This window comes from Struthio camelus, chromosome 1 (assembly GCF_040807025.1).
Source record: "Struthio camelus isolate bStrCam1 chromosome 1, bStrCam1.hap1, whole genome shotgun sequence".
Classification (NCBI taxonomy): Eukaryota; Metazoa; Chordata; class Aves; order Struthioniformes; family Struthionidae; genus Struthio; species Struthio camelus.
The window spans coordinates 8,531,235-8,558,734 of NC_090942.1; the positions used below are offsets into that span (position 1 = coordinate 8,531,235).

The window sequence follows — 27,500 nt, forward strand, 5'->3', positions numbered from 1 at the left end:
CCAGAGTCTGTACGCACAGCTGGCAAGTACAGCAGAGAGAAAAGGATCATTATCTCCGTTTAGGAAGCATAGAGAGATTAAGGGCCAGATCTGCTAAGGTATTTGGGTGCCTAATCATTATTGAGGTGCGTAACTCTATGGAAAAAAAAAAATTAGTTGGTGTTTAGAGGTGGCATTCAAGTCACCCAGCTTCAGAGTCCTACAATACAGATGACACTCTCTCCGAGTTAGGTGTACAGGTTCCCTTACAGTCGAAAGAAAGGAAAGGAATTGCAATCCAGATGGCTGATTTCTCTGCACTGACCTCAGTGAAATCCAGATGGTTAGCTCAGATATACCCATCTGAGGTTCAGGAAAGTGAAACACTAGGTACCCAGTCAAAGAGGAAGAGAAACAGTCCCTACGTAAATTCAGAGAGGCAATGGAGGCAGCAAGTGGCAGTGCGACAGATTGAATGAAGCCTTTAACGTCGTCTAAAGCAATTCAAAAAAAAAAAAAAATGGGCCATGAAAGACGAGCACAGGAGTGGAAGTCTCTTACTATCGCTAAACATGTCCTCTGGGCCACGGTTTCCGTCGTCTCCACCAAGGAGAGGCATCATTAAGAGCACTGCAAAACTTTACCAGACCAGAGATTTCAAGTGTTACGCAACAGTTGAAAGCGCAGGTGGGAGGGGGAAGATACCTTGTGTTTCCACTTGTACAGATCTCATCCACTTTGAGTATTCTTCCCCTTGGTATGTGCTGAGAATCCAACTCGCCCTCCTGTTCTTCACCCTACAGATATTAGTACTGATCCCACGGAAACTACACCACGGAAGTTATTTCCTACCCAGTCATCTTATTCAGGTCATTACTGTAGTACAAATTATAACCGCAAGTCTAATCAAGCCATTTTGAATTATGAATGACGATCTATGGACCCTGTAACAGCGGCCAAGGTACCTCTAGGTGCCTCTTTCCACAAAGCTATGGTGTGACATAACCAGTATGCATATGGCTACGGGAGCACTAACAAAGCTCCCATCGTGAGGAGCCCTGTACAGCAGACCTGCGCTGGCAAAAGCCACATGACACAATGTATTAGCTCAGTGTAATCCAAAAAAGCATGCAAAAGGAAGATCATCTTTTTTTGCTGGACTTGCTACAAAAGCAGATCAAACACCCTCCTCTCTGTTTTCTTTCTGGGGCTGGAGTGAAATATCAAAGGACAATTCAAAACACATTTGGACACGCTTGAGGTGGGAGAGCACAGGGCATTATCTCCAACAGGCCATAGAAACCTATCCCTTATTAACTCCCTATTCTTTCCTCCCACCCCCACATCTGACAGCTCCTGGAGCAGGTCCAGCACTGTTGCATCAGCAGTACTGCCAGGATCCATTCCACATGCTGAGCCGTTTCTGAAGGAAAAAGCATTTCCTGACATCTGTTCTGAATTCACTGCTCCTCTCCTCCTCCCCCACTTCATTTCACCCTAGCACTTCTGTCTCCCCTTCCATCAACACCTGTCCCTGGCTGACCAGGGCTCATCATTAAGAGCTAAGCATTTTCAGAGAGAATTCATCACCCACACCTCTTCCTGCCCTATTCCCTCCATCGCTAGTTTTCGCAGTCTGCTGTTAACACAGGATTTCGCTCTCAGTTCAGTTTTGTAAGGCATGGAACAATCTGACCCTAATCCAACAAATCATTTGAGCATGTACTTGCTTTTGCATATCCAAGCTTCCCTACTAGAACCATAGGCCGGTGCGCTGGCTAAACTAAAAGCACCTTTGTAGGACTTTGTAGGACCCAGGACCAGGCTCATTATTATTTTCTCACTGCCTTTTTTGAACGGAGTTGTAATGCTGGTGATTCCAAGGCTGAAGTTTGCCTGGTGCATTTTAATACAGTTAGCAGAGCAGGGAACACTTTCCACGATTATTTAATCCCATCGCGTGTTTTCCTCCCACTGCCTTACCTTGCATTAGCTAAACAACTACACAGTCCCTTTATAAAAATACTCAAGTGTTAATAGGAAGTCTTCTCTGCCTCCGTCAAAGTGATTTGCCAATAATTTTGCACACAGAAACAAAGGTCAAGTTTTAAGGAACCAAGAGTTACCATGATCTTGATACTTCCCCCTGCACTGCAGAACTCTAAATAACCTGGATGTCTCACTGCAGTCCCCAAGGTTTTGTTTTCAGCAGGACATGACAGACACCACTGCATATTCCAAGCATGTAGTAGATTTTATTAAGCATAACTTTGGTTCTAAGTACTCCACCCTCATTTTTGTAATACCTTTAGTTAAAAACAATTATACAAGAGCAAATACCAAAAATATTAAATTATGAAAACAAATCCATTAAGGCTCCCTTTTTATATTTATATATATTTATATATGTACACTCAATCAAGAGCAGATATTAACAGAAGGTTAAAGCCACAAAGATTCTAAAAATTTACTACTATACTATCGAAAGCAAGAGAGTTTTAAAAAAGTACTGTCTTACTAAGAGGCAAAAATGGTAGAAGTAAGCCATTTTTAAATCAGAAAGATTTCTCACTGAAGTATTTGCAGGATTGCTTCAATATTCATATAGCTAAAGACCAGATCAACAATTGCTTACTCTCGCCTGCAAGCGGTTTCTTACTTCGGTTGCCGCACAGGACACTCGGGGTGTGACTAGCTGACCACCCATTTAAGGGCTGCACATTCTAGCCCAATCCTGATTTTAAAGACAAGCTTTTGCCTGTCATATCAACATGAAGGTGATGTGGATTCCTGGACTAAAAGATCAGCAGAAAAGGTGCTCTAACAAACACGATGTCCTATTTGTATAGAGAATTCCAACCGAAAACAAAAATCTGCTTCACACCGTATGTACAAGGGAGTTTTCCGGCTTCCTGTGTTTCAGAAAGAGAAACTGTACCCTGAATCACAAGACAATATGAAGAGAAAGCAGAAAGCATTCATCGTTAACGGGCCCAATCCAACACTCACTGAAGTCGAAGAGCAGTCCCCTCCAGCATGGGCTCTGGTGCCACCTGGATTACATCCAGCTTCATTCATTTCACTGTGTTTGCACAGCAGAATTGCCATGTTCATTGAGGGAAAACTGCTAAGAAGAAATGGTTTTTATCAAACCAAAGGAGGGTTTCTCCCCAGTTTCTGAAGATTTCCACACTGAACAGAAGGCAACAGCAGAGTGGAAACCAACACACATGAAGAAGTTTGGAGGCAGGGAATGGCTAAGACAAAACAATAGCGGTATGGAAATAAGAGTATACAGTGCTGCCTCAACAGTCAACACCATGAAACAAATTCAATCAGTGCAAGTGTAAGAATAATGTGCCGCCAGAAATGAAGATCCTCCCTCCCCCTCTTCCTTCCTCTGGAAGGAGAAGGAATCTGCAGCAGTTAAGGTATTCCTTTGTTGAGGAAAATACACAGGAGAGTCTTGCGTTTGGCCTTTGTCTTTTGCATGTCCACAATCTGAAGTCTGGTAAACCATCTTCACATTTTATCTTCTAGACGTGAGTCACACTGCAAATCTAAGTCAATGGCAATACACTTATCACAATTTAATTTACTCTTAATTGGATTGTGTCTGCGTAAGAAATGCTTAGATCTTGACAAATGGAGGGCTGTTCCTAGGAGACATTGCTAATTGTGAGCATTTTGTCCCAAGCGCTCAGCTGAAACTGTATTTAAAATCTCCAGTATCTACTGGAAAGGCAAAAGAAACTGAAAAGCAAACAAACCAACCCTCCCCCATCACCTCTGCAACACAAACACACCACTGTTGACATTAATAAAAAGTGTTCTAAAGTAGTTATGCTCAATGTAATTACAAAGCAGAAATTATTTTGCTTAACATCCTAAGGCAAAGACTATGAGTAGATACTCAGCTGGTATGGATAAACACAGCTTCAGTGAGAGCTGGTAATGTGCCACTCGAGGAAGATGAGGATTTATCCTCGACTTCAAGTTAAGTTATCCGCACCCACTCACACCAATTAAGAAACCAATTCCATATTCCTGTATGAGTAATCTGTTCTGCACTCCTCACCCCAGGCTTTCCCGGGTAACTAGTAGTCATAAGCACAGAGGATCAGATCTGCCATCCCTATGCAAGATTGTAGTATTTTATTCAAAGGCAAGTCAGGAGGGCAACTTGCAGAAAGGCAGAATGTGACAGAATTGGACTCTGAGACTCAGTGATAACACACTTCCCCTCTTTCTTGAGGCATGAGGAAAGATGGGATAAAATGAATTTCATTTTATGTCTCACTTTGGGGAAAAAGAATTCCCTCTCAGTAGATGCTAATAATCGGTTTGGCCTGGTTTAAATCCTGCTCTATTGCAAGAACTGCAACAAGTTCCTGCAACAACTAAGCAGGACCTGATGACAGAATCAGATCTCTGTGTTCAGTCCCAGGAAATGAATTTAAACACCACCAAACAACGTGTTAACACTGTATTCAGATCAACATGTCCTTGGAGGAGAAAGGCCACAACAACAAAGTAAGCAGGATTTCAAAACAAAAACTAGAAGATGGATCATTTTGCACTGAGAAACAACAGAGCTAAATTCACAGGTAGCACTGCATGGGCCTGTACATGATATTTTAAGGGAAAAGTTTAAAGACAGAGAGAAATTAGCTTGTGGATTTTCCCCAGTGGAAGGATCATCAGATTTCTGCTCTTTCATAGCCCAAATTCCACATTCTCAACAGGGAGAACCGGGCTTTATTGTTGCTTAGCTATTCACTGCTGGTGAATTTTAAGCATTCTCATCTCCCTAACACACCTATCTATCCTGGTGCAGACTGGCAGTGATGATGAACATACCTCATTTCCTGCCAGATTTGACCCAAATTCAAATTAAATGCAAATTATGGTGGGCTATACACAAGCTGCAGGGCTAGGAAGAGGGAATTTACCTGCACAGCAAAAGGATTTTTGTTCTGTTTTAAAGCGAAACATAATCTGGGTATCTCCATTAAACTAGGCTCATAAGAGATAGAGCAGTGCAACACTGAAGAAGCTTCTCTAGTATCCCTGGTTCAAATCTCCGAGCAAGCACTTCAGACTGGTCCACGACACCAAACTGACACACAGACTCCTCATCCGTTGGTCTCAGGACTGCGTTTGGCAAGTCAATCTGTTCACATTACAGTCTTTTTAATCCACACGTCCCAGGAACTTAAAAAAAAAAAAAAAAAAAAAATCTCTTCTTCAGCAAGTGTCACCTGGATACTGTTACTCTCCCTCTTGAGGAGGAAATCTGAGACAACCTGCAGAAGCCTCTCTGCATCCACCGCTGGAACGCCAGAAGTGTAAGCAGGAGCTGGCTCTAGGAGTCCGCTGCATCTGTTGCTTCCTGGACCGTCCTCCTCAAGTTGCCTTTGACTTTGACAAATTCCGGTGCATTTTCCTGCTCTTCTTGCATCTTCTGTTGCTCAAGTTCCAGCTTAAAATGGATTAAAAAAAAATTGCATATAAAATAGGTCATTGAAATACAACACAAAAAAAGATTTCAGTCTAGACAGAGACATTTGACCCCAATAACTGGTCATGCAAAACATGTTTTAAATTACTTCCTTTCCTTCCATCATGGAAAAGATAAAGTTGTATTTCTTTGGGAATATCTGTTCTCATAAACTATAAATCTTTTCAAATCCTTGGCTCCAGCTCATTCCACCAGGCCTGCAAACACCTTTGCCAGATGGACAAAAACCCTGCTAGCCCAGTAACAGAATAAGGTAACGCTTTTTTAAATACATTCTTGGACATCTTCATTAAAGAAATAACAGTAATTCCCTTCTCTGGCTTTTTGGGCAGAACAAGAAAAATCTGTCTCATGGGAGAATGCATATGAACCGCTATTACAGAGCGCACGTGCTGATTTTATTTCCGAGTGTCTAGGTATGGATTTAAGTATCTAACTTAAGCATCTTCTGGTATGTCTGCTTTGCCTATCACAAAAATCAATAAAAATAAGAAGCCTCCTAAACTTCCCTGACCCCATTGGTTGTTCAGTTCTGAGAGTCCATTCGCTGACATTTTTGACCCAGTTGGAGATCCTGCCCATGTAGACACTCAAAGTTATCTATGAAGCAAGATACAGCCTTGCCCCGCAGAGGACAGATCTGTGGTTTCAACACAGAACATTGCTCACAGATTGCATGGAGTAAGGACGGCTTAGTAATTCTCAGTGAAGGCAAGTCAGTCAGCAGAAAGGAAGAAACAAACCTTTCAAAAATTAAGAGTGAAAGTAATCCTGAAAGGAGCTTTTCCTGTAAACACACCGAGGCCTCCCAGATTAACGGGGACCATGTACTGTTCACCTAAATAATCTCTCCTTTGTCTCTGGCTCATCGATAAGGGACATGCCTTGTCACAGTAATTCACGGCAACGCTCCTCCATGCCTCATGTTATCAAACAACGTCGCTCCTACGATGCTTGCAAAGTCACAACATTGCGAGCAATGGGCAAGCTTTTCCTCTTCCAAGAAAACTGTCTATTCTACGTATGTCCTCGGATGGCTCGAGTTGAAGTCAGGCATCTTCCTACAATCGAAACAATTTGAAGTTGGCCCCATCTTTTAAAAAGCAGAGGGGGAAAAGTGACAGGAGGATACCCTTGAAATTACAATCGCTTTCTCCCCCCAGAAATATTTCTGCATCTAATAAAAAAAAGCTATAATTAAAAAACCCAAACCCTAAATAATGACTGGACTATAAATCATTTTAATAGGACAGTTATTTGGCTTAACTGATTTCTGTTAAGAAAAACAGTAGAGACTATTTTAAAACATTCTTTTATTTAAATATAAATGTAATGCTTTCGCAGAGTGACTTCCTTGATGAGGCTGTTTCCACGGTGGATATTTTCCCTTGCGTATACACAAAGTGCCTTCGGAGGCTCAGAGACCTTTGGCTGGCCCTATACTTAGCAATAAGTGTCACTGCAATGGACTACAACTCCACATCATCTCTGCGCTTAGGATCTGAGGATTTTGTCTTCATTTGATAAAGCCTGCCAATAGACTCAAACATTTTAAGGCTACAAAAAGTCTGTTTAAGTTGCCTAGTCTCTTACTTACCCTGAGCAAAGGATCAACTGATTTTTTTTTTTTTATTCATTAAGCATACAGTTTTGATGCACAGCAGTCTAACATCCATTCTCAGCAGATCATCTCTTAAATTAAAAGCTACAAAAGATGAATAATTCACCACAGTTTCAATGGTCACATATGGTCAACCTGTTCCTGTTGTCCAGAGCAGGATTCATTTGACCAAAAGCAGACATCTGCATGAAGTTCCTACGTAACCAGAAAGAAGGGTCATTGTACAATGTGATTGGACTCACCCTGAAAGAGATGTCTGCGTTTGATCAGACGAATTGTGCCATAAGACAAGCTGCTGCTTCTTTCCTGTCTACAAAGGGAGCCTAGCTCAGACACAGATGTGTCAAGTTAGTGTTATTTCCCATCTCACCTGCTCCAGTTTCTGCTGCCGTTTCAGTAGCTCTATTTCCAGGTCTGATTTCTTCTTTTGTGCTTCCTCTTCTTTTTGTTGTTTAATAACTTGATCTCGTTTTCTCTTCTCCATCACCTTTTGCAGCTCTGGCTTGTTCTGAGGTGCAAGACCCCTTCAAGTTTAAATTGGACAAGGGGGGAGGAAACAGGGAAGAAAGAGATCACTTTTAATAAGTAGGAATTCACACAGAATTGAAGGCAGGTTTTCCTCAAATCAACTTACGCCTATGTAGGTACATAAGTTAAAAGGGAAAAATAGACAGAAATTTTAGTGGTCTCTAACCAAAATCCTAGGTTGGAATTTGAGCCCCATTACTCTGAAGGATATTTTCTTTTAACATGCATGCTAGTATTACTCCCGGATAATCCACTGTTTCTCTTCTCATCTTTAGTCTTCCCTCTGATCTCTCCATTCTAGACGAAGAGATTTAAAAACTATCTCAAATGAAAATGCTGACAGACCTGGAAACAAAAATTTGGGAGAGACTGCATCAGTTGCTGGCCAGTTTATTTGGAAAAATTGTGTCCAGAGAAAAAATCACATGGACAGAACTAAAAAACAGTCTCCATTTGGATTTTAACACGCTGCTCCTGGAAACTGAGGATTCTGTCCGTCCTTCAAAGTTTGAGAACTATAGTTATGGCTGGTTGTTAAGCTACTGCCAAGCTAAAATCAACATCACAAAAAAAGAGGCCGAGACAACAAAAATCCAGAATTAAAAACTCCTAGTCACCTTGGAGACCAGGAAAAGGGGAGAAGTTTCTCCCCTTTGCAAGATTTTGGCCAGTACATCAATTGATTCTTTCAAGTCTGTTCTGTGCAAACCGTTTTCTGAGCCAACTACTCTAAAATGAGAAAGTTTACTCTCTGAGAAGATGTGTGACTACTTATACACACAAACGCACACTTATTTTTGTGACGTCAGATCTTTCTTTCATCTCTGTTAAGCTATGAATTTTTCAAAATTTACTATGATAAGATTCAGAGATACCCCCATTATTCAGCTATTATGTCACTTAAGCCAGAGCAGAAACACCTGAAACTTGCCTTTGTTACTGTCACCTTCCCTGTGAACTGTTACACAAAAACATTCAACGTTGTTTAACATCAGCCATTTTTAATTTCAACTTCAAGAAATTCTGTAATCTGCACCCTTCCCTACTTAAGATTTCTATGGTAGCCTAATTCTTCTGCAGTATGACTATCTGACAGCATAATAGATCCAATATTATGGATATAATATTGTCCAATAATATATTAAAAATATATTAAAAAGCCATTTTATCATGACATCTATGAATGACTATATATTAGGCAATAGTCTATCCTTGTACATACACTTCTGTGTATTCTTCCTATGTATTTTTCATAATATATCTCACAGTCTGAATGCAACAGAAGTCACAAGATTTTGTTAATGTTTAATGTTTCATGCTATTTTAATTGCCATTTTAAGGCATAAGAATTAAGACAAGCAGAGAAAAGCTGGAGTTACCCTTTTTCCCATTACTACTAGGTGAACGAGAGCTAAGTCACTGGAAATTTCTATGCTAGGGAACACTGACCAAGAGAGCAAGGAACCAGATGCAAACTGCAAAGTAACAGTGCTCACTCCTGGTTTCTCTGCTAAGGTTGCACACCTAACAAAGCAGAGCCACAAGAGTGATTTAGATGTGCTGTAGCAAAAGGGACAACTAACAGCCACAGAAAATAAAAATAGCTTTAACCTCTCAGTCTAATCACATGGGTTTGGCAGTCAGATCTGTGACAGAATAATCGTAACCTCGATCCCGTTTTCACTCTCATATTTAAAAAGCAAAAGCAACAAACAGGCAGCTTCTATCGCCTTTTGGTGGTTGTTCTGGTTAAATGAAAGATCCTAAGACTTAGGTACAAACTAAGCAAGGTGTTCTTTAACAGCAGTCAGTTGACAGCGTTAACCTCTGGAAGGAAAGGGCGCAACGGCCTGCAGAGCTAAGGCTGACCCCCAATAAGTAGAAGTACGTTAACGTAAGTGATCAGTGCCCAGAGTTACCGTTACCTTCATCTTTGTCCAAAACGACTACCATTTCTGAAAGTAAATAACTATTAATTTAAGACCTAACGGACACTGCTTACGTTAGGCATGAAGACTGATTGGATTAGCACTGACTAATAACTTCTAAGACCCAGAAACGCTGTTCAGATTTGACTGGTCAAAAATCAAAGCTCTGGGTGCCTACAAGTCTTCACAATGAAGTAAGGTGCACGTTAAGCAACACTTCCGTGAAAGAACACTGAAATCCTTTCATATATATGGCAATTTACAGTAACAAAGCGGAACATCAGCCTAATATCTATACTACACAAAAGCCTCATACTAGAGGTCGCACAGAGTCCTAACTCTTTCCGAAATACCAGTTTCTCTGCTGGTGAAAACCTTCAAAATATTTCATTTCTGCCCCACTAAATAAGGATCTAAAATTAACAGCTGCAGCTAATCAGCATCATAATAAAAGAAAAGAGTGGGTATTGAGGGCACCACAACTCTTCTGTGTAATAGGATATTCTTATAAAAGAAAAGAACTTCATATTATTTGAAAGCAGCTAATGCTTTTATGAATTTTAAAAGAAAAAAAAGAAAAAAGTAGCAGCCTTAATTTAATGCAGCCTCCGCAAGCTTTAGAATAAGATCCTAAGCTAGGAAACGTCAACTATCTGTCTTTCAATGCCTATAAACTTCTTGGTGCTAGAAGCTGACTTTGAAGTTTAATCCCATTAATGAAAAAATAGGAAAAACATCTACATGCCAGTTTCTTCCAATTCAGTTGGCACTCTGTGAAACATTTCTACTTCATCACTCGATGAATGCTGTATTGTGTGTGCAATTCATTTAGAATCAAGTATCTAAACCTAGCATTTCTCAGGATTTTGCTACTGCATACAGAAAGGACCCTCTTCTCTCCTCAAAATAATAGTGTCAAAGGCAAAAAGGAGAAACTTTCAGAATGTGACTCTTCCTGCCAAATATGCAAATCCAGTTACGCTGGAGAAGCCAAAGCAATAGCTGCCTCATCTCTGTCAAGGTCCTTGGACTCAAAAAGCCTGAACGGCTGTTGATGGTAACTTTGTTATTATGAAGTATACTCTGAAATATTGTTTTTCGAAACCCTTTGGGTTTGTGGATCCCCAAACCCTTGCCCATGGAAAAGTATATTTTGAGTGGCTTCAACTCACAGCTGCGATCTTTTTTCTGTAAACAAGTCTGTGGAGAAGAAGATACTCCAGATGCATCTGTTACTGTAGTGATGAGTGAAATATCACAGACTAGACATGAATTAGATAAACCAAGGAGGCCAAAAGAGAAGGGAGCAAAAGAAGTCTAACCCACTTCCTGAGATAGCAGTGTCCACATTGTGATCCCCTTGTAGCGTTCAACAAAGTCAACGGAAGAGATGCAAAAATGATGATTAAAAGACTTGTACCAGATGTCACTACGCAAGGAACACATAAGTTCCGAGGCCTGTGTTCGGACTCAAATTATAGATCTTGCAACAGATTCATAAACAAGAGTCCTGAATAGCGAGTTCAAATTAATCTTTCCCAGAACAGGCAGGAAGACACCAAGTGAACTCCTGTTAGGACAGTCACGCATTCTTGATGCCAAGTTAATACAGGAGATCTCCATGAAATCACTAATTTAAATTGGAATTCGTTTCTGTTTCTTTAATTGACAAGTCTCATAGGTTGGGCAGCTTTTTCTCCTTCGTGCAGTTGCACGGCTATTCTCTTAATATGTTTTCTAAGCGAGTCCTCCTTTGTTGAGGAGATTTGATAACACAGCTTCAACTACCTCTGGGCCGAGTCCCTGACTCTCTGAAGCCGATGGAATCAAACTCCAGCTCTTCGCGTCTTCAAAACAGGTACACAAAGCAACAACCGCGCATCCCATTCCAGAATGAAGGGAGCAGTGTTTGCATAACATACAAGGAAACATTTGTGCAGCAGCAGAGCCGGCCTCACACTACCACACCGCATTTTAAGAAATTCTTCTTTATTTACTTCATCTTTCATCTGAAAGAGTGGCCTCCTAAACTCAGTCTGCTGGGAATGGCAAAAACCTACGGATTGTATGATTCTGATGGTATCAAACAGTTGACAAAATCTAGTCGTTAAGAACCCAAGACAAATTACAGTGCCCTGTGACACATACAGAAATACGACAGGAGAAAACTGTTTTTTCCTAAAACTTACCCATAATGTCTATTCACAAGAACAAAATGAAAAACCTCAACCTCTTACAGTAAGCTTTTGAAGAGCCTCACTGCACGATCAACAACTGATCTTGTTCAACTTTCTCAGTATATTCTTTGACTAGCAGCAGAACAGATGTGGAAGGCCTAAGGTCAGCCCAATGCCCACAGATGAAACAGCGGGGCAGCCTACAGCTTTCTTACAACTGTTATTCCAGTATTTTGCAAATAATATTGATTTATGTATCCCACCCTTTTGCAAAGTGTCCCACCTGCCAGCTGGTGTACGGTCAACCACTGATTACGCCGCACAAACACAACAGCAGACAAAATGAGCAAAGCTTTTGAAATGATGATCTAATATTAAAATGATAGCAAGGGTTGTTTGAAAACAAACATTTAAGTTCTACAAAGAAGATACAACTGTCAAGGAAAAGAGGGTTAGACCAACTTAACTGCACCTCAAACATAAGTAAATGCCAAGTTCAAGAATCACAAAGTCTTCTTGTCCACAAGATCTGAAACAACAAAAAGCATCTGCGGGGTTTTGGGTAAAATATCTTTTTGCTGAAATTAGCACTCAGGGAAGGTTTTTTGTTTTGTTTTATTTTGTTTTAAAAAGAGTTATTTCTACACTTCTACCTTTTCTGGTTCATAAGCAGCTCTCTGTGGAGATCCTGATGATTCCGGGATGACTTCACAGGATTAATTAATTTCTGAGGTCTAATTAACTCAGGATTGTCATCACCTATGTAGTCTGGTTCAGCCATAATCTTTCTTGGAATGGGATATGGATCTTTAGGTCCGGTGTCCTCACTCAAGGTACCTGTACAATATGGAAGAAAAAAAACACTGTGGGAAGTATATACTGACAGATCTTTTAAAGATACATTAAAATAAATAAAGGTGGTATATCACATTGATAACATGTTTTTTTCTAAATGAATCTCGTCTCCAGCAAGTACAAGCTCTTCAGAGCAAACATCAGCAGCATCTTTTTAAATGGATGACAGCTTTACAACATTATCATCTCTAGAAGTCTTCGCCCTGTTGACTTTGATACAGATTCTCCCCATTTTAAGAACAACTAAACACATACTTTAGGATAAGCATGTGCAAAGTCCCACTGATTTTAGTAAGTCTACTCAGATGAAGCATTTTTTAGATCAGAGGCACTGAGATCCAAAAGACATTTTAAATAATTACTATACTGAATACTGATAACGTGTATCAAAACCCCTACAGATTCTCTTTTTTTTGCCATCAGTACCATACTAGCTACAGGGAAAATACCTCATGTAGATAAGCCCTGAAGCGTATTGTAACACTACCACACAAGAGCTTTCAAGGGAAAACGGCCGTATCTTCAATTCTGGGGGCGGTGAGTGGAATTTTTGAGTGGAGAGGCGGAGGAAAAAAGCTGAGTGAGGTTGTTTCTTAAAGGCCATACTTTGCCCAGTGAAAAATCCAGAATCCCACTGATTTGCAAAGCCAGTAAAACCATCAGAGTTCATAACATTTGAAGATCCTACTGTAGAAAGCATATTTATATAACAAGTCACAACACTTTTAATGAACAGCTGACAAGTAAACTATAGCTTTCAAATAATTTATACGTGACCATTAATACCACCTTCCACTAAAGAGCTTTAGTCGCAACGAATTCAGCATCTGAAACAAAACACTTTCAGAGCAATTCTGTCTCCATTCACTGTCACAGAAACCTGCATGCAGAATCTGGCATGCTGCAATTATCGGTTTGATGACACACACATCAGTCCCTTCAACAGACAAAAATTTCCCAGCATGTGGGTTTTCCAGAGATGAATCAGTATGACACGAAAGACAAATAAAAAGACAGACCTCCATTAGCCTGACAGCACAGCTGAACGCTGCACACCTTATGGTATGGAGCTATGAAAAGAATCAGAGAATCACTGTGATTTGCCACATATTTTCCAGGAAAAGCTGAACACGTGCTATAATTTAGATCCCAGTGTTACCAGCCTTTCCTACTTTCTTACTCAATGGGCTGTAAAATCTGTCTAAGTTTCGGTATCTGTTTAATCACTAAACTATTTTGTGGGTGTGGGTCAGAAAGCTCATACTGTTGCTCAGAAGGTCTGATTTGCTCTGCTTTAAACTACTCGACACAGTGGAAAGATGTCCACTGCAGCGCTCTAGCACACTAATACAGGACACACCACCATCACTCCGCTTGAGCTGCATGTGTAGTTACAGAAGTAGTGAAACACTAGGGCTAAATTTTCCGTGGATGCAGGGAAATCGCTCTGGATTTGAATATGTCTAACGGATCCGACCTAGCCCTTTCAACTTCATCTGAATGGATCACATGAATTTTATTTCATCAGTGCTCTATACCTCACACTTCAAGATTTTACGGAGCAAATCCTACGAGAAACAGCTTACTAGTGTGAGCCGCTCTCAGGGTGGCCTTCACGTTAGCTTTTCCAAGGCAGGTGTGTATGTAGAGGCTCTGAATTCTGTGGAGATGCTAGTTCTTACAGGTGCCTTGAAACTAAAATAATATAAAATTAGCTAGTAGTGAAAACCGTTCAAAACTGGGTAAACATACCGCTGCACATGACACAAGTCTCTCACCGACACTGACTGTACAATAAAAATACTACTACTACTTCAGAGTCCTTCTTACTTTCGTCAAGCAACCAGCTATGACCACATCCACCAACTGTGGAGGGTTTTTGGAAAATTCAAGTTGCAAGAGACTTGGAAGGTTTCTAGTCCAACCTCCTACTCAAAGCAGGGTCGGTTTGGAGGTCAGACAAAGTTTCTCAGGGCTTTACCTGATCGGGTTTTGAGATCCACTATGGACAGAGAGTGCATAACCTGTCTGGGCAACCTGTTCCACTGCTTGACTATCTTCAAGGTGAAAAAGTTTTTCCTATGTTCAGTATGAACCTCTCTTTTCCAGCTTATTCCCATTGCCTCTTATCCTCCTGCCAGGCACCACTGAAGAGCCTGGCTCTATTGTCATGATGAGCTTCTCATCAGTATGGGAAAGCTGCTGTTGGGCCTCCTGGAAGCCATCTCGTCTCCTGGAAGCCATCTCTTCTCCAGGCTGAACAAGCCTTGGTGCTCCTCCACTGAACTCATCTCTCAAATCCTTTGCTGTTTAACTGCATGCCATATATAAAATAAGTGGGGGGTGCATGTATAACATTTGTTTTCCATATTGCTCTATCAGCTCTAGATTATTGATTATGGCTTTTAGATTATGAGTCTTTTAGAAAGCATTTACGACCTGTAATTCTCCACTAAAGTATATCAGAAAATAACCTCCTGCCTCTTTAAGACAAATAGCCTACTTGCTTAGGCAAGGATGAAAAATGCTGAAATATGTACAGTTAATCTGTCACAGTGTACTTCGTTTTTAGCAGTTTGTGTTTAAAAAAAAAAAATCAATTCAATTATTTCTCAAAGTTTGTTGTAATATTTTGCAGCATGCAAATTTGTCTCTGGCAAAGACTTAAAATGAAGTCTTCTTTTGTCTGTCCCATCTCTATTTTTAAAAATATGTATTCAACACTTTGAGGTCAGGATTTGTGGTTTCCTAATGTAACATGAACGATTGCTAGCAGCAAAGTTGAATGAGTAAAATCCCCTCAGGAACTAAAGAGTCTTTCCATGTGCGATTAAGTAGTAGGTGATTTCAACTAGGATTTCCAAAAACGGAGCCAAAGAAATAGGGCACCCAATTGCCCCACTCAAAGACTCCCCTTAAACTCTTTGCAAATCTCAGCGTGGCAGGAGGTCACTGATACAGTCCTGCATGAGTGTTACACACAAATGATACAATTCACAAGAGTAGCATGATTTCTATGCATGCATTCTCACACTTACATCAAAGCACTTCATCAAAACACTGGTGACTTTCACAACTAAGGAAACTGAGGCATAGACAAAGGAGGGGATTCACCATGCAACAGCAAGCAGGGACGGAGCTGGGAGCGTAACCCTCGGGTTTCACTCTGAGATTCAGACTACGCTCATCAGGAAATCAGTCAAACTAGACGACAGAATCCCCTGAAGTCCTGAAACAAAAGTTTAACCGATGTGCAAATAACAACAATTTTAAAATGATAATTCTATGAGTCTCTAGGGCTCATCACTACAAAAGTCACAGGCCACAAAGCCGCTTTCAAATCATCACTGGATATAACAGCGAGGCATGAACTGCTTCTCCACTGTTACTAGCTTCACTGGAAAGGTCTCTTCCGACTAGCAATTCTGCCTCACTGAATCTAGATGAAGCATTTAAACTTCTCTCTACCTTGATCTAAGCAATCATTTAACAGCATTATGATGCCTTAATAGCATTTGAGAGGCTCCTTTAAATCAGCTGCTTTTACATGATCAACTGAGAACACACAATCCATTTCTGTGTCCTACTGTTACCTTACTCCAGAGCAAAGGAAAGACAGATTTGCAGGATGTTTTTGCTGAATCTGTTTGAGGTTTTATACACCCGCTAATCCGGCAGGTGCTTCCTCAGTGCTTTTTTATTTTTTTCGTATTAGCTGCTGCTGCATAAGCAACACAGTCATTTATCTACCATATCTTGTCCTGCCTGAACAACTCTCCCATAAACTTTGTCTGTGACTCCTTACGTACACAAGGATTTTTATCAGGAGAGAACAGATTGGTAAGCCTGCGTGAAAGGGGAATTTTTGACTCTTCAAACAGAATTGCAAAGCTATTTCAATATCCCACTAGACAAAGAAAATCTCTCTGTAGCAAAACCACTTGATCATCAAGAGCTCTCCCAGAGAGAAGCTTCATATTTCTACATAATTCCGTTTCTCACAGAGATGCTTTCAGAGAAATCAAGAGGTATCACATTGACACCTCAGTCTTGGAAAGCCGGGACCAAGAGGTTACATACATGCCTTCCAAGGAAAATAAATGAGTGAACCCCAAGTAAATTCAGTGAGAACAGAAGAGACCCTCCAAACTGATAATAATGAATACAGACAACGGCATGCTGCTGCCATACCCCGATGCAAGTTATATTTGGGGGAAATACCTCCAAAATATATGTTTGCTTCTAGTGCTCTTTTTTTATTCTGTTTATAGAGAGGTTTTCAGCAAAGTCCTTTAATGGTAGTAACACTGGAAAGACTCATGCAAAAGAGAGCTCCAGACAACCACTACCTTTAAAAAAAAAAAAAAAGAAAAAAGAAAAAAAAAACATTTAATGCAGATCTTAACAACATCAGGTTAAGGATTTAACAGCTGCCAGAGCTTTTGCTACAACAGGGCTCCCCTGGCTTCAGAAAGGGAGGGAAGCTTATGCCAGAAAAGCCCAGTGTTTGGGAAGCTTATGCCAGAAAAACCCAGTGTTTATGCGGCATTTGGGGAATTGCATTTATTTTCCCTCTGGTATTCCTCATACCAGAGATCACCCTCTACATATAGAATCTGAACATAAAAATTCCTGTGCAACACCATATATTTATATTATTATGCATACACAGGGCATTTTCACCCTTCAAATGATTCTCACAATTCTTTCCAGCTGTGAAAGCAGAAGTAGAGTTGAGACCCCTCAAAAACATAAATAAATCCTAAAAATACACATTAACATCAAAATAATTGACTAGTCCAGGCTCCAAAACTTACACTAGAGCTAAATTCACATGATTTCCTTTTTGCTTTAATAAATTCTTAAATTAGTATCTTGCACAGAAGCATTAGCTCAGACACTGAATACCTCCTGAAGTAAAATTTTATTCTTGAAAGAGCTTGAACATCTGTTCTGAACTGTACTTAAAAAAAAAAAAAAAAACAAAATATAGTAGTTGATGGTTAAGACTTACATTTTTAGATCTTTAAACTACTGCACAGACTTGTGGTTTGTTACAAGTAACCCAAAGGCATTCTTTGAGAGGACATATGGTTTTACTCTGCTCCCCCTGATTTTGAGAGGAATTAGAATAAAAGTTCTTCAAGTATGCCTCTACCCAAACGTTTTATAACTAGGACGCCTTGCACAACCAGGTTTGGATCGAAAGTGAAAGAGCTACTTAAATCCACGCTGTACTTCGCCGTGACCATCTCAACACTGTTTGTACATAAAAGCTCAGCACCGCTACCGTTTTTATCTACATGCTCTCAGCGTAGTAAGAGATACTTGATTAGAGAGATTTACTTGATTAATCCTGGATTGTAGATATGATTTATAATGTCCCACGGCTGTTGGTTCACTGTTTAATTCACAATAGGAGTTCCTGAAAGCAGAGCACAGAAATACTCTTTCCAGCCAAGATGCTAAAGCCAGCTGCTGTCCAATGAGTTTGGCTCTTACTCGCACTTTCTTTCGCAGCTAGAATTGATTATGAGATTTGGACCATGGCAAAACACAAAAAGACTGCTCTTATGGAGAGGAGAGGGTAGGCTGCAGGCTTCAGTTCCTCCCCGTCCCTCATGGTCCGTTCGAGAAGGCTGGCTGCCACTTTCAGGTTTCCAGAACTTTGCTTCTGGATTATAAGAGCGTTAAAAGAGTGTCCTCCACCACCTCCAAACTGGAGCACCTTTAGGGCAGCGTGTACCTAGCGTGCCATAGGGATCGCTCACTCAACATCCTCCTGTTATCAGATTACTTACTATAGCACTATCCTTCACGCAAAGCGAAGATTACCAGACTTAACCCTTTGGCAAGTACCTGTTTTCCGTTTCTGGCCTTGCCTTACTCTACCACCTTGGGCAAGTTATTTCACCTCTTTGCGCCCCAGCTCACTCACATAAAGTAGAAATACACCCCACTAACCACCATGAGCAAGGCAAATCTCACTGCTGTTTGTCATGCACTTCAAAAGCTTCAGAGCCCAGTAGACAAAAAGAAGTAGCAAGCCTGAAAAGCTTCTGTCCTTACTATGCTAGGCCAATTCAACAAACAGCACCTTCCTTATACTAGGAAATGTATAAGGTTTCTCAATACATGTAAGCTTTCTCCTGTGGCATAACACTGGGATTACTGCACTGGAACACACCAGCAAGAAAGACCTCCTTATCTTGACATCACTATTAAATGCAAATGATAATGACTAAATTCTGTTAAACCTATTTTTAACCCAGCTGCATCCTCCTCCTGTAACTCACTGTATGCGATGACAGGTCTTGAAGCAGCATGCTTAAAAAGTTATGAGCCTTGATAAACGACATTGCAATTAGGCCAACCATGCCCAAGACATAAACACAATCACATTATCTCAGAACACTTTCTTGATTAGAATGGCAGTGAACAGGGTCAATTGGGCTCCAGCCTTAAATCCAGCAAACAAGGAAATGCTATCAGCAGTTAATGGATTCATTATTCACATGGCTGCCAGAAGGCCAAAGGCCCACGTAGCCTTCTCTCAGTAACTATGGCTCTGCCACCCCTCACTTGAGCCAGGCCGGCAAAGCAATCTCAGTGAGGTCAGGAATACGGAGAGGAGCAGGGCTCGCCAGCTACTGAAAATGCTACAGGCACGCTGGCAGATAGTAAAATGAGCTACACCACTCAAAATCTCAAGGAAATTCAGTTAACATTCGTTTTCTTCCCTTAAGTACTGCTGTGAACGTGATGTCAACAAAACGCATTAAAAACAACCCCTAGATGAGCAATCAGAAGAAAGAGTGTCATCTTAAAGACGTTTGCATTGGCACTGATACCTAAAGGAAGGAAGACGATGCAAAACTCGGGGCAGTGCTCCGTACTGTTACGAATCTCTCAAACGCAACGAGTTGCTTATGGCTGTCATTCAATATAAACACCACTAGGCGTTCTCTACTCCTGTGCCTTAAAGTTTAGTCAAGTCTTGGGTGCTAAGGGAAGAGCCTATATCCCCCCCAGAGACCGAGGGCTAAAGAGCAATGCTGGTAAGCACAGAACAGCTGCTCTCCCTTGGTCTCTACTCTACTCGGAAAATAGAGACAGAAAGAGAATATTAAGAATATTTTCATCTTCCACCGAAATCACCAGAATCAATGAACAGGGATTTTTGTTAATCCAAAAGAATTTTCCCTGAGCCTGCAAGATCTGTGGTGAAACTCTTGCTCGGCAGCTTCGAAATCAGCTAAAAGTAGCATCTCTACATAGTTGTGTTTCTTCTCTGGCTCAGTTAAAAAGCTGAAGAGGTACCAATGAAAATACGTAATTAGAGGTTGAAGAAGAGAGAAAGAAAGCGCCTCTCTCCTCTGACTGTAACAACAGATCTCTGCACCAGGGGAAGCATGAGAGGATAGGAAGGAAGAAGGAAGGAATCGGTGACCAGTCTTCAGTTTCTGAAACGCAGATCTCCACGCTTACCGCAGCAGGCAGAGCCTAAGAACTCCTTTTGCTAGATGCAAACAAATCTCATTTTGCTCAGGGTCCTTATGGTTACTAAAATCCCAAGATGGGAAACCATTTCGATGTCAGGAAAAGGCCCAGTATTTTGTACAACTCACACCAAAAGGCCCTCAGTAATCATACTGCTGTCTTTCTGCAGAACAAGCGATACGTTATGCACTGATGTGACAACAAACATGCACATATACCCTTCCCTCCATCACATCTAGCGTGATTCCTCTGACAGGAATAAATCACGACTAGCAAAGGCATGCAACTGAATATATACACGGCTTCCATCGATATGCTACAGAGATAATTGTTACACACCACAGTAAACATATCTTCCAGGAGAAGCAGATCATTCACATTATGCTTCGTAGGAGATGAACCGCACAGGATTATTTTGCCATTGGGTTACTCCCAAAAAGTAACTAGCAATTCATTTACATGTGGGTCAACAGTGACTCATAGGCAATGAATGAAATGACACATTTGAAGGTCATTTTAAGGTTATAAAAGCAAAAACAAAAACCCTGGAAAACCCAGCATTAGTTCCCTGAGAGCTACAGGGCAACAGCAACGTTCCAGACCAGTCGGTTTGGACCATCACATTTAAAATTGGGGCAAATTCAGTCAAATCAAATCTAACTAAACAAACATATGGGATTTCATTTGAAAACAGAGTGTTAATTCTAAATCAGAAGTCCAAAGAATTAGAGGACAGTTTCTTCAGGGCTTTACTGCCTCAAGTGTTAAGAACTATCAAACAGTGTCACCCAGTGGTAAAGGACTTCTTACAGACTGCAGCAGAAACTATTACCAAAGACAGTGGGGGGGGGGGGCGGGCGGGACACAACACCGACAAAAACTAATGTCTTTATATGAAACTGCTATACTTTGCTATACTTCAGAGCAAACAAACAAAAACATACACCATTTTAGCTGAAAAGTCTTATTTCTAAGTCATTTTATTTCTGAAAATAAAAGCCTGAGAGGCCAGTGGTTCTTCAACTTTAAAAAGGTTTAACATTATGTACTAGAGAGGTATTATTTCTGGAAAAAAAAAATCCAGAACAACCAGCAGCCCCTTATTAATACTGAGGATGGGAATATTTCCAGCATCTGACTTCAGGTGCCTAAAAGGAGACTGGCGAGTTTGGAACCCTCCTAAAAATCTAGCTCACAAGACTTCAACAAGAGAGAGCACGACACATACACACGTTGGTTGTTTTTGCATTTGTTCTGTATTATTTCACCAAGATCTGGTGAGAGTGGTCCAAATAACGTGTGTCCCAGTGAGGCCAAGCAAGGTCCAGGAGCAAAGGATGTAGGTCATGCCCCCTGGACAGAAACCCTCTGCTGGATGCTTTGATGATGATGATTGGGGTCCTGGTACATACTCAGCTGGGCAGAAGTCTATGCCAGCTTTAAGGCAAAAAAAAGGTAAATTGATCCTTGACACATATAAGAAAATTTTGGAGCAAAAGAGGAGGTAGATTACTTGGCGCCCATGCAAATATGATTGGTGCAGCAAGCAGTTTTGTTTTTTTATAAATCAAATAAGACGTTAAAAAGCAAAGCAAAGAACAACAGCTAAGAACTGCAGAACGTGCCCTGTATTGTGGCAGTCAAAACAGGTCAGCCTATTTGGTTTAAAAAAAAAAAAAAAAAGAAAAGAAAAAAACCACCTGCCTGATTATCCTATAAGCAACACACTTGACACGGGTTTGACAAAATTCAGTGACTGGAGACTGAGGCTAGACAAACACATCCCTAAAATAAGGCATACACTTTAAAAGTGAGGGAAATGCAATGCTGGATTTATTAAAATACTTGTGGTAGATACTCCAAAATACATTCAGTTTCACAGAGAGACTAAACTACAGGATCATAATCATCCCTTCTGGTTTTACAAGTTTATACATTTGTGAATGTAATTAATAAGCGTTTGCAATGGACTCCGGAGACGAAATTCTCTGCATTAATTGGGCAGCTGCACATTAAATAGGTATAGAAGCAAAAAGGAGGCCAAGCGAGCTAAGCATTTCACATGCTGCCCGAGTTACACTGGTGCTATAAAAACCCTGAATCCTGCCTATCGGAAAGTAACGGTGTCGGTGAAGACCTCCAAATCTTGCTTCACACCACTTGCTGTTCCTTAGGGCACGCCAACATCCTGTTTGCAGTTGCAGTGCAGCGTGATCTACCAAGTTGTCGTGCCTCCCCTCAATAATAACGGAGGCATGCTTTTTTTGGAAGGGTAATTTAAATTCTACTGCCCATAAAAGAATCCTGTTTTTACCAAATTTAAGAACATTGACATAATGAAAAACACACAGTCCACTTCAGCTTGCCAGTTTCCTAAACGTATTCATAGGTAGCTATGCAAAAGCTAAGTACTTCTTCAGACCAGGCAGATGAGTCAATTACCTGCCAACTCAACAACTCAAGTTCCCTTCCTTTTCCAGGAAGGAACCCCTTTCCTAGCTAAAAGTAAATATTTATTTATAGATATAAGGTATAGATAATACATCTGCACTTGTAAAGCTTGCTTTCTGGAGTGGTTCTCTCTCTCTTTGGTGAGAAATAGCCCAGAACAAGCATACAGTCTCTGTTTTGATTTCTTAAAAAAAAGGAATATCATTTCTTAAACATAAAGAAAACAAAAATCATTTTCTTACACCCTGCTTACAGGAAAGAAATAAGACATTCACCTAGATGAGTTAGTCTTGGCTCAGGCAACTGTATCCACATTCCAGCCTGCACTGTGTCCACAAAGAGACACCCTTCCTCGCCCAAACCTGTTTTATCCAGTCTCAACTATTAAGAGAGGCAGTGGGGAGCCACATCCTTAAGACACAACTCAATTAAAAAGGACACCACTTACAAAGGCAAGGAAGAAAGACCTGAAAGAAAAGGTAAAAATTAAGGTGCTCACTGAGAGCTCAAGTTGACCTGGTCTTACAAAGGGAGGGGGAGTAAGAAATTAAAGAGAAGGTAATTCCACACCCTGTTCATTATCTTAACCACAGGTACGAGGCCCTAATGGATTTAAAAGGAAAAAGTGGGTGTAAGGATGGCAGGACAACTCTCCAGGAAAGGTATTACAGGAGACTTGCAAAGGACACTCCATACCACAGTGCATTTACTGAACCAGCTGGTAATTAAACAAAAACAAAAGAACCCACACACGCTCTTTACAGACAGCTACAATCAACAGCTTCTACTGCGGCCTCATAAATCGGGAAGCTCTGACCTCCGAGCTGGGCTCGCTATCAGCCAGGATGCACCGATAAAAGGACAAGGCAGCCTGCCTCGCTTCTCAGACGGAAGGGCGTTGTTTTCTTAAGAAGACATATCCCCATCTGAACAGCACAGTCGTACGTTGCTCGCAAAACTGAGACACCTTTGGCCTTCTGGCCTCCCTTGAACGAGGAGCCCAGAACGTCAACATTTAAAACAAAAGCCGTCACAAAAGTTTAGCATGTACACAGGTGAAATTACAGTTTATTCTCTGGCAGAACAAATTAACTAGTGCATGATTATACTGGACCCTTTCTAGGATGTTTTCTACAAAACTTTCTTTTTCAGTTTTCTTAGGAAAGGCTTGAGGACGTTCAGGAAGGGAGGCACAGACCATCACTCCCTAATCTTACCTCCAGAAAGAAACTTCTCAACAAATTCTAAATACTCAATAAAGTAAGAAACTACAGGGGTGACCCTAGTTGCTCCACAAAGGGAATGTCGTTGAGCTCATGAGCTGGTGGCAGGAAAGGAATTTCCTACAATTGCTACCTTTCTGCTTGGTGGAGCACCTGGAGGAAAATCTCTGACCGTTCTTCCTCAGCACTGCCTACAAAGGGGGCCAGCCACCATGGTAGGACCCCTCAAATCCTTCCTCTGAGGCTTTTTGAGATGATGGCTCACTTGCCCTGTGCATTAACGAAGAACAACTGAACTGGATCTGAATTTGAATTGGGAGAACTCTTAAGCTACAGAAAGTGAGCAAGCCAAAAAAAATTCAGCAGTCCTAAGAGGTGCTGCAGGGATCTCCAGCTGGCTATAAAAAACAAAAGTACTTGCACCCCAAAGAGTCACACACTACCTCACAATGGTCTGGTAAGGGAAAATAACCTGTGTGTATTCTGGTCTCTTCATGTTCATAGGAGAAAATAATAATAAAATAAAAAAAAAAAAAAGAAAAAGAAACCAAGGGCTGCAAAACAAGAGGTGTGTAGGGCCAAGAAAAGGGCTCAAAGTCTTTCTTGCCCAGTCCCTGCTGTCTAAACACACTGTGGCAGGAGAACAAAAGCCAACACTAGGTCACGTTTTGGCTCTTGCTGAGCAAGGTTTAAGGAAGCAGCGTAGAGAGCTTCCAGGAAAGAGAACGGTGCTCGCCACGGGCACGCAGACAAACAGGCGGCCACGCTGCTGCCAGTCCGCCCGCAGCCCGGGGACGAAGGGGTGTGCAGAGAGCTGCTTCACCAGCCTCAGAGCCCTCTCCCACTGTTTCTGTAGCACGGGTGACTCAGTTGATTTTACAACAGACAAACTGAAAAGCTCCAGTTTTAACAGCAGCAGCTTAATTAATATGATGAATACCTATTGATAAGCAATCCTGACTGCCAATCACCAGCTGCACCTCTTCACTTCTCCAGCCAGTTTGCTTCTTTATTCTTCTGCTGAACAGATAGCTCAGGGGCTCTCGGCACAAGCTGGACAGGCATCCGAAGAGGAAACTTTCGGCAACAATTTTATTAGCTGGCCCAAAAAAGGGAGTTAAGGACTTATAGGGACACAGTATGGTGACATTCTGAAAAAGGCAACCATCTTGTTATCTCAGTTATTTGTAGTATGAAGGAAGAAATGGTGGGAGGTTTTTGTGGTCCTATTCCTGCTCTCCCTCAATAGCTAAATGGGCCATTAAAAAAAAAAAAAAAGTGTTTTAATGACAATACATACTAACCTGCTCTTTCTCAGGAATCTTCTCATCATTTGTGCAAAACTCTTGCAACCAAAAGACATTGGGACAAACTGCCACAGGGGAACAAACACTCTGGGCACTTCCTTGAAGGCATCGTGCCGTATCACATCATGGCAAGCACTGCCTTCTTTGTTTCCAACTGCCAAATTAATCGCTATTTTTCTCCATGCCTTTTTAACTTACAAAGATAACGCACACTTGTTAAAAAAAAAAAAAAAAAAGAGAGAAGCAGTCTTTATGATCAAGAGGAAAGGAGGCACTGGCACTGGGGTAGGCTGTATTCTGATGCACCTCACATTCCTCATTTCTCACACTGCAAAAAGGTAGTCTGCAAATGTAAGCAGCATTTCTATTAACAAAGGGGAGGGTGGGGGGAAGCTCCTCTATCTTAGAGTAAATTCTTGGCCTGCTACCAGTCCTACAAATCTGAGCAAACTAAATTGCCCTTCCCCAATACTTTCAAACGTTTTACCCCAAGTTGCTCAAGTTCCTATGTCTATCACACTTTGCCGGTTGTCTTGCAACATAATCACTGTCTCAACCTGTTTGTTTAGTAAGTATTGGAGAACTCCAAATTGCTAAAGCAGAAATTGTAACGTTTACTTCTTTTTTTAATTAGACACCCACATTTCACCCTGTTTTACTGAGGAAACAGGTATGAAAAGACAGCAAAAGTATTCAAAAGGGGGAATCGATCAAAACGTAAAGCGGGACCTGTTCATTATAATGGGCTTGGTTATAACAGCAGCTCATGCATTCAGAGGAAAGGCTGCCTGGTAATTACAGCAAGGAACTGAGTCATGACAGAAGAGGGAAATTCTATTCTCAGCTCTACCAAAAATTGGATTTCTGATGCTGAGCAAGTCGCTGAGGCCTGAATTAATCTGGAGCAGGCTCTGGTTGTCAGCACAAGACAACACGTTGGGTACCAAACACAGAGAGCAGAACACGCTTGGATGAGAGGATCAGTAAGAAACATGACGATGCTATGTTTTCTTCTGTGATAGGCAGCATTTTGCCAAAGGTTTTGGAGTACATTCACTTAAAGTACTTCTTTCTTCTTCACATACTTTGAGAAAATGCCTGTTTTAGCATCAAAAAGCAAAATTCAAATAGGTAACTTGCAGAATAGAGTAACTGCGAAGAGAAACTGGTAATGTTGAAAATAAACTGAAAAACTATGGGTAAACATATACACAGAAAAAAATATTAAGAAAAGATTAAAGCTAACAACATACAGGCTATGAGCTTTTTAGGTATTGCAAAAGAAATGTCCTGGATTTATGATTCTTACGCCTGAAGGACTGATGCTGCCATTTTCACTCCAAGTCCACTTTCATAAGTTTCTTCCTTCCCCAAGTTATTATAAGTGCCTCCAGATTTTTTCTTTTTTATCATTTGTCTACTGATTTGTCATTTAAGTAACAAGAGACACACATTAACACGTTTTTGTAAAGTGTATTTATTAGTGCAGCTTAAGAAACTATTCCAAGATGAAGATCCACACTGAAGGGCCATGAATAAGAGGCTGGGAGCCTGCGGGTTTTAATCCCTTGCTAGTGAATACAGCACGTTCTTCTCAAGCATGTTAGTATTAAGACAGAGACTCATTTATCAAAATCTGTCCTCTTTAAACAGCCTGTAGTCTTCAACAGTCTCAACGCTCAGCAGGGGTAAATACTGCATCCTCAGACACTACATCAATGCGAGTTTATCATATACATTAGTGTTTAAGATCACATTGAACGTTTACTACAGTGAAGTCCCATTCCACCAAGAGAGTATTACCATCCTTTAATGTGTAATGTTAACAAGTCAGCCTTGTCTTTTATTAATTTCAGATAATCTAGACATATGATGTGATAAGCACAGAATTCCTACACCCACTCCACTTAACCTGGCAGGCTGTCCGGCGCACAGGATGTTATCCCACCTGCTTTAACATTGATCCAACAAAAGCAATTCAAAAAGCTGCATATAAACCATATAAACACAACGAAGACGGCATTTTCATTGCCAGAGAGCAACAGGATCCACTCCCATTTTGACATACATTCAGCTATAAAAGGAAACAGGCTATCACAAGTCATCCAGACTGCACAGATCTGTCTTCAATACTTCTTGTTCTCTCACCTACGCCTTCCCAGCCCTGCCAAGGGCAGCAACATCGGAGGTACCAATTGTACCAGCCTACGCCTTGGACAGGTTTGAACATGGTATATCTTGACTAGATAGATGTCTTAATGATCTTTTGCGGGCAAATGACAGCCTGCTCCAGCCAGTCCCAAATCAGTCGTACCTGAGAAGCTCTACAGCTGCCATCTGCTAATGCTGCGCCTGCATGATCAGATAGGCCCTGCAAAGAAGCAAAACTGCAGAAGAAACAGACACTCTC

The 27,500-nt window shown here is 41.0% G+C and overlaps 1 protein-coding gene across 3 annotated transcripts in view; it reads right to left on the reverse strand.

Annotated features, from left to right (window-relative positions):
* Positions 1-2,212: 2,212 nt before the first annotated feature.
* LOC104147667 (protein FAM107B) overlaps positions 2,213-27,500 on the reverse strand; it is a 64,391-nt gene continuing 39,103 nt past the window's right edge. For all 3 annotated transcript variants that reach the window (XM_068917835.1, XM_068917663.1, XM_068917741.1), the window contains exons 2-4: positions 12,408-12,591; positions 7,492-7,645; positions 2,213-5,461 (exon numbers count right to left, since the gene is read on the reverse strand). In XM_068917835.1, the coding sequence (XP_068773936.1) occupies positions 5,345-5,461; positions 7,492-7,645; positions 12,408-12,535 (399 nt within the window). In that variant the 5' untranslated portion in view covers positions 12,536-12,591 and the 3' untranslated portion in view covers positions 2,213-5,344. The remainder of the gene's footprint in view (positions 5,462-7,491; positions 7,646-12,407; positions 12,592-27,500) is intronic.